The 12,127-nt window shown below is 37.7% G+C and overlaps 1 protein-coding gene across 1 annotated transcript in view; it reads right to left on the bottom strand.

The window, feature by feature from the left end:
- WDR36 (WD repeat domain 36) overlaps positions 1-12,127 on the bottom strand; it is a 46,115-nt gene that overhangs the window by 11,033 nt on the left and 22,955 nt on the right. Inside the window, exons 14-17 of the mRNA XM_056848752.1 lie at positions 11,142-11,307; positions 10,103-10,211; positions 8,859-8,938; positions 5,540-5,647 (exon numbers count right to left, since the gene is read on the bottom strand). Of these exons, the coding sequence (XP_056704730.1) occupies positions 5,540-5,647; positions 8,859-8,938; positions 10,103-10,211; positions 11,142-11,307 (463 nt within the window). The remainder of the gene's footprint in view (positions 1-5,539; positions 5,648-8,858; positions 8,939-10,102; positions 10,212-11,141; positions 11,308-12,127) is intronic.

Consider the following 12,127-nt stretch of genomic DNA (forward strand, 5'->3'; position numbering starts at 1 on the left):
ATCGTTTGTGGGTATTCCCAATAAACAAAATAATGGTTTTCTTTTCACTTTACTATTAATCAAATTATTTGTTTCTTTTATTATTTTTTTCCAAAATTTTTTGATTTTTTTACAAGTCCACCAGACATGCATATAAGTTCCTCTTTCTTTTCCACATTTCCAACAGATTCCTTTATCTTGACTGTTCATTTTAGATATCATAAATGGGGTTATATGCCATCTATAAAACATTTTATAGAGATTTTCTCTAATTTCATTAGTTATTGTAAATTTAAACTCCCTCTTCCATAAATTTTCCCATTTATCCAGGTCTATATTGAATCCTAAATCCTGCATCCATTTGATCATGACTGGTTTAATTCTTTCTTGTTCTAAATTAATAGTCATCAATAATTTATACATCCTACCAATCAATCCTTTATTTCCTTTATCTAATATCTTTTCTAACTCGGATTTATTTTTACTGAATCCAAGTTTACTATCTTTATTAAAAATATCTTGTAGTTTATAATATAAAAACCAGTCTTTTATATTTAATTCTTCCCTGCTTTTTAAAGCCCATTTATTCTCCTTCCATTCAATAATACCCCTATATATCTCTATATCTAAGTTTAATTGTTTTCCCCTCTTCATATAAGCTTCTATTGGATTAATCCACCCCGGGGTCGTATTTTCTAAAGTCTTCTTATATTTTGTCCAAATTTGAAATAACCCAGCTCTAATAATATGAATTTTAAAATCTCTGTTTACCTTTTCCTTTTCATACCACAGATATGCATGCCAGCCATATCGAAGATTATACCCTTCTAACTCTAATAATCGATAATTTTCTAATTTAATCCAGGTTTTTAACCAGAGAAAGCAGGAAGCCTCATAATATTGTTGCAAGTCAGGTAAACCTAATCCTCCTGTTTCTCTTAATTGAATCAAATTTTTATACGCTATTCTATGTTTTCCTTTTCCCCACAAAAATTTTTGAATATCCTTCTTCCAAATTTTAAAAACTTTGAACCCCTTAATAATCGGTAAATTTTGAAATAAAAAAAGCATCCTGGGTAATACCATCATTTTAATCACCGATACTCTACCCCACAATGATAAGGGTATTTTTTCCCAATTTGTCAAATCGGTATTTATTTGTTGCCATGTTTTTTCATAATTATTTTTAAATAGGTTAAAATTGTTAGGAGTTAACCATATTCCCAGATATTTTACTTTATGTTCTATACCAAAACCTGTTACTCTCGCTAATTCCTGCTGCTGCAAGAGTGTAATATTTTTGACCAATATTTTAGTTTTATTTTTGTTTATTTTAAAGCCTGCAAGTTTTCCGTAAACCTCAATCATTTTGCTCCATTCAGCTATCTGAGTAATAGGATCAGTTAAAAAACACACTAAATCATCTGCATATGCCTTAACTTTATAATGATTTCTCCCTATTTTATAACCTACAATCTCTGCATTCATTCTAATTTTTCTCATCAATACCTCTAAAATAATAATAAACAACAGTGGTGAAAGGGGGCACCCTTGTCTGGTGCCCTTTTGTATTTCAAATTGTGATGATAATTCTCCATTAATTATTAGCTTAGCAGTTTGACAAGTATAAATATTTCCAATAACCTTTTGAAATTTATCACCAAAACCCATATATTCTAACACTTTCCTCATAAAATTCCAATTTACATTGTCAAACGCTTTTTCTGCATCTAAAAATATCATTGCAAAAGGTGTATTATCAAATTCTGCATATTCTAGTAAGTCTAACACAACTCTAACATTTTGATTGATTAACCTCCCCGGAAGGAATCCTGCTTGGTCTTCATGTATAATACTATTAAGAATTTTCTTCAATCTATTCGCTAAAATCATCACAAACATTTTATAATCATTGTTTAATAATGATGTTGGTCTATAGTTTTTAACTTCCATTAAATCAGCGTTTGGTTTAGGTATTAAAACTATATTTGCTTTCTTCCAGGTATTTGGAATGGATCCTCCCTGTATACAATTATTCATAACTCTCAATAAATTTGGTGATAGTTGATCCATAAAAGTTTTGTAATAAAGATTTGTGAAGCCATCTTCTCCTGGTGCTTTGTTTAATTTACTTTTCTTTATTACTGATTTTAACTCCTCTAATGTTATTTCTGCATCTAATAATTCTTTCTGTTCCTGTGAGATTTTATCCCATACAAATTGTGTTAAATATTTTTCTATCTCTTTTTCTAAAACTATTCCCTGTGTATAAAGATTAGAATAATAATCTATAAAAGTTTCTGTAATTTTTTGTTTATCTAATAAAATTTTTCCATCCTTCCTTATTTTCAATATTGGCTTTCTCCTCTCTTTATGTTTAAGTTGCCATGCTAACATTTTGCCTGGTTTATTTGAATGTTCAAAAAATCTTTGTCTATTATATAATATTTTTCTTTCTATATCGGTAGTTAATAAAATCTCATATTGTTGTTGCCAAGTTTTTATTTTATCAATCTGTTCTTGTTTAAGTAATTTGGTTTGTGCTTTTCTTAACTGTATTTCCGCCTGTTTAATTTCCTCCAGTATTTTTTTCTTTTTTGACTCTCTTTCTCTAAACCACCGCGAGTTTTGTTGTATTAAAATGCCTCTTATCACTGCTTTCCCCGCATCCCAGACAACATCTTCAGATGTGCCTTTATTTATGTTATCTTGAAAATAATGTTGTATTTCTACTTTTATTTTGTCTGTAATTTTCTTATTTTTTAATAAATATTCATTAATATGCCAAGATTTGTTTTTCTTAATTCCCAAATTCATTTGCAACAACAGTGCATTATGATCTGAAAGAACCTTCGGTAGAATTTCAAGGTCATCTAGTTTGCATATAATATCTTTAGATAGCCAAATCATATCTATTCTAGAGTGAGAGTTATGTCTTGAAGAGTAAAAAGTATATCCCTTTTTATTACCTTTTTTCATTCTCCACGCATCAAACATTTCCCATTGTTCTGTTAAATGATCAAAAATACCAGGTATTTTACCTTCAAATTTCCCCTGTTTTTTTTTTGCTGATCTATCTAAGCGAGGATCTGTTACTCCATTGAAATCACCCATCCATAACATATTTTCCGTAGCATATTCAGCCAATGTCGATATTAGATCCATATAAAATAATTTTTGGTTATTATTAGGTGCATATATACCGACTAATACTATTTTTTGGTAACCACACAGAACCTCTACCATCAAAATCCTCCCTTCCCTGTCTTTATACAACATCTTTGGTTCAAATATTAAAGGAATGTACATAGCTATTCCATTAACCTTTTTCTTATCATTACATGAAGTAAACAGTTTACCTAATTTATTTTGTTCTAATCTTAAAACCTCTTTTGTTAAAATATGTGTCTCCTGTAAACAAAAAATGTTAGCTTTTGATTTCTGTAGATGATAGAATATTTTTCTCCTCTTATTTGGAGAGTTTAAACCATTAACATTCCATGATAGTATCTTCATCATTTGTTGGTTAGTAACTCAAATTTTCCCCCAGGTATAATACCCCTTCCCCCCCTCCTCCCCCAATAGTATCCCCATCTCCTTCTCATAAATCCTCAGACCCTAATTCAGTCTGTGTCCTCTTCTTCCGTCAGAGATTTTCCTCCTGAAGCTTCTGCAGCCTTCTCATTCTCTGTAAGATTCTTTTCAACCAGTTCTTTAATTGGTTGTTGTGGTGGTTTACTTAATTCTCCTTCATATCTCCGAAAGAACTGATCAACTTTAGCCATGTCAGTAAGTTTGAACCTCTTTGTTTTGAATATAAATGAGACTCCTTGAGGGTATTCCCATCTATGTTGTATTCCATTATATCTCAGCCTTGCCACCAATTCTGCAAACTCCTTTCTTTTTCTCAGTAGTCTCCCTGGTATCTCCTTCATTAGTCTCACTGGTTGACCTTCTATTGTTAAAGGATTGTTATAATGTTTATTTAGTATCAGGTCCCGGTGAGATCTTGAAAAAAGCTGTACCAAGCAATCCCTTGGAACTTTGTTTCTGGCTGCATAAGCAGAATTGACTCTATAAGCTGTAATTATCATCCCTTCCACTATTGCTTCTTCTTCTTGCAAAAAATCAGCCAGGAGCACTTTCAAATATTTTTTCAGGTCAGAACCTTCAGTCCGTTCTTTAAATCCGCGAATACGAATCCAGCTCTCCTTTATCCGCATTTCTAACATCGCCACATTATCCTCTTGCCGTTCTTCACGTTCCTGGCGGGCCTCCAGTACAAGTTCCATAGTATCAACCTTTTTTCTGGTTTCTTTATTTTCCTTTGCTTGTTTTTGCTGTTTCGCCTCCAACTTGTCTTGCTTCACAGTCAAAGCTGAGATAGAGTCCTGCAATGTTGAGATAGCTGCAGTATTCTGGTTAAGACCTTGCTTTACATAGTCCATATCTTGCTTCATTGAGACAACTTCAGATTTTACTTCTGTCACTTCTTTTTTGACTTCAACCACTTCAGTTTTAACTGATGTCACTTCCTGAAGTGTTTTTGTTAGCAGCTCTTGCAAAGAGTTCAGCGTGGCATCAGCTTTCTTAGTCATTTTTGCCAAAGAAGTTGATCCTGTTACTGGGGAGGAATCTGGAGAAATAGCTGGACTAGTGAGAGATGGTCTTCTTTTTGTTTGCATAGATAATTGAGTCTGAAGGGTCTTGGGGTCTTTAATAAGTGCTTTAGGGTGCTTTTCTGAGTCCTTTTTATTTTTTCCTTCTTTATCTCCCATTGAAGGGCTCAAAAATGCAACATTTGTAATCCAAAGGAGAGGAGAGGGGGGGGGGAGAGATGACAGTCTCACAACATCAGTTCAAAGAATCTCAGTAATGGAGCATTTAACTGGTAAAGTCAATCTTGAAGAGCCAGCTCAGTGATCATAAATCTGCTGGATATCTCTTAAAACTGTCAGAATCAACAGAGCAGGAAATTCAACTGCGCCACAGTCTGGCAAAAAGCCAAGTTTCTTTTTGTATTCGTTAGCAAGTATAGAAAAAAAAACCAGCTTGCTTCTCCCTATGAGTTATACCACCAGACACCCCCGTGAATCACTAGTTGTACATCAAAAGAGTAAAAAAAAAACCTGTTGTTTCTTCCGTGCCTTTAAACCGCCGTCCCGATCAGCCTGAGAACAATGGCGCCTGCTTCTCCGCTGGTTCGCCCGAACGCTCCCCGCCGCTTCCAAGGCAGGGAGCGCATCAAGGGCAAGCCGCGAGCCGGCCGCTTGCTCAGCTTCCCCTCTACTTCAAGGGGAGCCGTGGCTGTTGTTCGGGGGAGGGGGGATTCCCTCCCTCCCTTGCCACTTTGATCGGGGCTCGAGAATCGTGCTGCCACGGTGATCAGCAACGGAAGTGGAAGTCCAATCTCCATTCTTTTCTAACCAGTGAACTCATTATTCTCTCACAATTTCAAAAAACAGTATCTAAATATCTACATAAAAAAGCTAAAACAGATATTTAACTTATCTAAACATATAGCACTATTTGATGAAATCATTTTATCACATGGACTTACCACAGGTAAATTCCAAGGTCATCCACATGGGAAGAAGCTAGAAAATCTCCAGTAGGAGACATAGAGATGCTCACTGCTGCTGAATCTAACAGGAAACAATCTACCAGGCTACAAAGACAAAAAAATCTGATACTATCACATAATAGATGGTATGTTTCCATTACTGGTACATAATGCATGAAAACAAATGTAGTCAGTAATAGTAAATGAGAAACTGCATATACTTCAAATAATCCAATAAAACATCATGTGTAGCTAAGCTCTCTGTTGACTATTTTTTTGACACGCATAGCAACTGGGACACTTGTTAGCATGGTTTAGGCTCAAACAGAATGTATTTGTCCATAAAAATTCTATTTAAGCTGCTTGTGGAACGTAAGACCACCTCTTCTCTCCACATTTATTACTCTATACCAAAGACTACGGTAAGCATCCCAAGTACTACACCTAAGAGTTTGAACATGCCCACTGTGAATTTTAAAAACGTTTTTTCCTCTTTGAACAAACATATGGAACTTAAGTACAGAAGATGCCAAAAATACTAAAGCACCAACAGAAAGAAATGTATAAACAAAAACTCTCAGTAGATATAAAGGATAATGGTTTTAATTCTCTTGTCTGCAAGGGTTCAAAAGAATACATTCATTCCACAGAGGATCCAAATCCGGGCATTTAGCAACAATTATTTGTTTATGAATTACTGAGAGTGAACCAATGCAGCCATGAATTAAGCAGTCTTCTGTACATCCTCATTTTTTGATATATAATAATCCCACTTCACTAGTTACACACTATCCACTATGAGCCAAAATGGAGATAGGAAAAATGAGTAGCAGCTTCAACTGGATTCTCAGCAGTTTGAAAGAAAGTTATCTCATCTCCTATTTGTTGCTGATGCCTTCGGGTGGGGGCCCCCCCAGAAAAATCGAAATTAAATAATCCCACAAGACTAAAAATATGAAAACTCTGTGGTAGCGCTCAAATGGTCAAGAACAGTGATCAGATTTACAGGACAAAACTCCATCTTGAACTACTGACCAGCCCCGATACTCTTTCATATGGTGCAGCAGAAGAAGGGGATGGGAGGACCAGGAGTGGAAGGGATCAGCTGAGGAGACCCTTTCCTGGGTGGCAGATGGCCCTGTCTCCTCCTCCCACCCCGTCTTCTGTCCACTGATTCCAGTTACCCCAAGGTAAGGTTCAAATGCCACCAAATCAAGTAACATTGGTCTTTTTACTCCAGTTAATTGGGGTGGTTATCAGCCTGGAAGAAACTGGAGGTCTTCGTCCCCCTCCCCTTGTTTTCCTCAGACAGGCATCCTTTCACGGGGCAGAGCAACTACGACAGCATGTTAGTCTGACACATATACCCTATGCCCCAGGTGGAGTTTTCAAGATTTAATTAAAAGACTGCACCCAATGTAAAAACAAACAAAAAGGTAATAACTTATAAGTCTTATAAGAAAGGCATCTCAAATGGCTAGAGGCTTGTATAAAAAATTAAGTCAGGGCAAAGTGGTAGAAGGTTGCCCCAAAGTTGGTGCAATGCAACACACAAAAGGCACAGAGCAGCTGGTTAATTTGACACTGGAAGGGCTGAGACTATGGGGCTGGAGTTTAAACTGCACACAGACTCAGCCAAGGAAGAGCAATGGGGTTTTGGCATAAAAGCAAATACAGATACAGTCTCAAGGTTGCCAGGCAAAGGAAATCAACAAAAGATTATTTAATGCATCTAAACACGAACAGGCCCCGAGTTACAACTTTCTGGTCCTGTTCTTGGATCCAGTTAGTGGGACACAAATTCAACTGCTAGCGCCCCGTCACCACCGAGTGAACCCAGGAACTTGCATAACTCACATAATCTTCTGCATAATGGGACACACCCCACTGGCAGCACCCACTCTGCTGACAGATTCCAAGAAAATGACGCTCTGGGAGGAATTTTACAGATTTTGGCTAGTACCCACCAAGTGCTCTGATTGGGTTCCTGTTCCTGATGAATACTGGCATGAGACCAACTAAAGGCTAGATTCTTGCCTAGGATGGCAGTGGCAGGAAGGGAAGGAATATGACTTCATGGGGGGAAAAAGAAACTTAACTGAGCATATGGCCCCTTGGCTACGAGTCAAAACACCAGACAGGCTGTTTTACTGCCTAGGAAGATTCCTCCCACCCCAGCAAGGGAAGGGCATACAAGGACAAAAAAAAAGGATAAATCATAATGGAGATGGGGAAAATAGATCAGGGGTGGACTCATATGGAAAAATATAAATAAAACTGTGCTCAAGTAATATGGCTTTGGATACAAAGTCCAAAACTGTAACATGTGCAGCTTGTGAATATTCCTTCTGGATTTTCAGAATTCAAGGTCAAATTGAACAAAAGTTGCAGATAGCCCACAGGAAACCTTATATATTAGTCCATCTGTGACATCTTTGTAAATTTCTGAGGATCAACTCACTCATTACAACTAGGGATCAGGCACAGATTAATCAATTGACCGTTTGGCTGATTGAAAACTGTTCATGTCTGTTCAATACAAATAGGGTAGGTGCAGCTAAAGATCAGAAGCTAACTTCTAGCTGATTCCTCTTCAGATGGGACTTGGCTTCTGATCTTCTGCAAGGAAATTTTACTGTGTCCCAGCCTTTCTGGGACCCAGCAAAGTTTGGGGGTGGAGGTGGTAGAAAAGAGAATCCGAAGCCTATTTCTAGCTTACTGGTGATCAAAGGGGAGTGGATTTCTGATATTCCCCCAGGAAAAATCCCTGCATCCCACCAAGGCTGGGATGCAGCAAGATGCAGCAATGGGCATTCAAGATCCAACACTACTGTGATCCTTCCTGGGTGTCAAATGTACACTGAACAGATTAAAATAACAGAATGCATAGTCTAAAATTATTATTGTACACAATAAACGCTAACATCAATCAAATGGAGTCCTAAATAAAACTGTCTTCAACTGCATCCTGAAAGCTGACTTATGAAGGACCCAGGTGCACCTCTCTGGGGAGCTTGTTCCACAATTGTGAGGCTGCCACAGAAAAGGCCCTCTCTCATATATGCACCAAATTGATAGGACAGTCAAGAAGTCTTAACTCCCTGGCGGGAGCATATGTAAAAAGACTGTCCATCAGATACCCCAATCCCAAGTCATGTGGAGCTTTAAAGGATATGAGAGCAGATTAGTAGCCAGTGTAATTGCTATGGTATTGGGGACATACGCTAAGTTTAATGTAGTCCACATTTTTTCAAAATATCCTAGTGCAAAAACTGCCCCCAAATTTCAGGAATTACTGCTGACTAAATTTACTTACCATCCAGATGGGAGATCCCATGTCCTAACGGTGCAATCCATTGATGCAGTTATTAGCCAACGACCATCAGGACTGAAAGTCTACAATGAAAGATTATTCAACAAAATTGGTTTCATAGTTCTTGAGGCGGCAAGAGAACATTGGTGGTTTATCTTGTCCTTTATGAATTACCAAGAGAATGCTACAAGGTAAACCTAAAACAAAATGCGTGGACTAGAGACTGCTGGCTATGTTACATAATGGTGAAGTGAACAGTATTGAAATCTCACAAGTATACATAAGCATTTGTACACTTGAACACTTCTTATTGGTTTGTCTCCCCCTCCAATTTACTATGGCAAGTAATTACTAACTGGCTAGAGTTTTCACCACTATCATCCAGCATGGCAGAGGGCTAAAGAGCTTGCTACCAAGTAAATTAGTTCAGAACTGGGATGCTAGTGTGCCCTCACCTGTATCCCCTAATGAACTTGCTAGGACCAACAATGTAGTTTTAGAGTAATCGTTCAAATATTAATGTACTTAAAAGACACAGAATACACAAAACAAGCATGTAAGCTACACTAGAGCTATAATAACTTCAGTTTCCCCTGGTATTAAACTTCTACTGTCATGCATATCCTGCTTTTCCTTCAGAGGGGCTTACACAGGACTCCCAAACAGGTAATAATCAGATCAACATCTCCTTATTTTCATTACTTTTATAAGATTAGTGCTTCTAGAGTAATCAATGCCTATACAAACATATACACTTGCTTCTGCATAAGCTCCACATTGCAAGATCTAACATAATATAAATAACTTTCCATTGTTATATCCAATTCTGAACATAGTCCAAAATTGCAGAGTGAAAAGTTGACATCTCAGGCCACCTACAGAGATAGGGGATTTTTCTATTCATCTGAGGGAATTGCCAAGTTTACCATAAAATCCCCAAACTTAAAAGCAACCAAGAGAGGAACCTGTAACCCAATCCTAAAATGGACAACACCTATCAAGATCTCATGAGATCACGGCCAGCATTGTGGGGTTGCCTAGAATTGAGGCGTAAGATCCTAGGCCTAGGTAAATCCAAGTAGACTGCAGCTCTGAGGAGAAAGTGGCGGGTGGGGGGAACGAGAGAAAGTGGAGATGACTAGGAAGATTAAAATGGTGGCCAGTTTGGAGGGATGGAACTTCCACACCCTGTGAATTTCATGGGTCCTCCAGCTTGTACAGTTTACAGTTCATAAATATAGCCTTACCATATCATTTATCTGACCTTGATGCCCAGAAAAGTTTCGGATAATTTTTCTAGTTTCTACATCGAGAATACTAATGCCAAAATCATCCAGCGCAATTCCCAGAAGGCCACTGGCAAAATTCAGAAGAAATACAGATTAAGACAGAATAGGGGAAAAAAATGAAGAACGTTAATTAATGTTTTCTGAACAATATAAGCTTCTGTTTTTCTAAGATACTGAACCCACCCATCCTCCAAGTAGCCTTCCTCCAACTGAAGTGGTTCTTCCTCCAGAAGAGCCACTTAAATTGGAAGGCTTCTTATTGGAGGAAAGCTTTAAACAAGCTGAAAGAAAGTGTGGAATATAGATATTTTAATTAATACAATTGGGAAAAACTTTGTTCAGTGGAGTGGAAGGACAGGGGTAAGATCCACCCCAACATCCAGTTTTAAGGGAACTATCCTAAATGCCTTCACAGTCAAGAATAACACAGGCAAGCCAGATAGAGGAAAACATGCATTAATAAGGGACAATGAACACAGACAGAAATAGAAATAAACAGGATGAGAAGGGGGGGATAGAAGGGGGCATAACTATAGCAGGAGTCAACCTTTTAGACCTTGTGAGCACCTTTGGAATTCTGACAGCACAAAATGTCAGGGAGTGAGGTTATGCATAACTCTAAAGGTAACTCTTCAACATTTCTGGCAGAAGTTTTGCTTAACAAGACACCTATACTGTTTAAAAATATTTTCCTGCTTATGCACAGCTTATCTTCAGTCATGTAGTGAAGATCCTTGTGCTGTGGTGGCAGCTGCTGCCTAATTAATGTTTTTTTAGAATCTGCACAGCCAATCAGATGCCCTGCTGGGCAAAAGCCCCACCTGGTGCTGCCCACTTTCCTGGCAGGTGCCAGAAAAGGAGTTGGTGGGTGCCCTGGCATGAACATGAAATATTACCACTCCAGCTGTGCTCTGAAAGCATGAGTTATCAATATCTGCAATGGAAGGCTAGAGGCATCATCTTCCATTTTACTTTAAACAAAATGTTTTAGTCTCACCTGTCTCTATGCAGAAGCATTTTACTTGGAGAAGAAGGGAACTTAACAGAATGAACAAGGTCTGAAGTCTTGAATTTCCAGAACTTGATAAACCCTTCACTGCCTGCTGTGACAGTAAACTGGTTCAATCCATCCACTGCTACTCCTCTTATACTGCCTTCATGAGCTTTAATATCCAAGAAAAATAACAGATTAACATTCAGGTTATTTCACCAAGTTCCATGACTTTAGAAGCACAATGGAAATTGGGAAATTTAATTCTATGCCTATCAAATATTATTTGTAAACCATCTAAACAGCTTACAGCTTAAATAATGAAACTGTTAAAGAACGTGCCAGTGCACAGTATGTCATCTCTTTCCTTCCTCTGTAATAAGGACACCATGTGTACATCCTATGTGACAATACCATGCCATCAAACACATTTAGGGTAAATAACAAAACTGGGATTTCTGGTTACTGAACAAACAGCCAGACAGCTCACTGTGTCAGAAAGTGATAGAAGTTCCATTAAAGGTTAGGAGATTCTGCTTCCTTCAGCATCACTATACAAACTGTCAACTGCAAACCGCCAAGCCAAATCAAAAGGAGTATATTAACCAAAAAGGGGAGGCAAAAAATCCCAGTCTGATGAGGCCTGATTATGCTCCAGGATGCACATAATGTTGAAACACGCTGAAAATAAGGGGGGGGGGGGAGAGCATGGATGGGAACCACCTTGCCCATGTTTTAAGTTTCCTACAGGCCTCAGAATGAAGTAGTAATATATACTTTTACTATGGATTTCTTACCAGAGATCTCTGCAGGTACACAATGATCCCTCTAATTTACCTCTGCTAAACTCATCTACCTCTCCATTACAACTTGTCACTGTCAAAGATTCAAATTAATCTAACAGTGAGGCAGCAGCTTGTATACATTTGCAGCTGAGACCAAGTATATACTATGGTCCGCTTCAGGCAATGAGACATGAGAGCAATTCATGA

This window comes from Euleptes europaea, chromosome 4 (assembly GCF_029931775.1).
Source record: "Euleptes europaea isolate rEulEur1 chromosome 4, rEulEur1.hap1, whole genome shotgun sequence".
Classification (NCBI taxonomy): Eukaryota; Metazoa; Chordata; class Lepidosauria; order Squamata; family Sphaerodactylidae; genus Euleptes; species Euleptes europaea.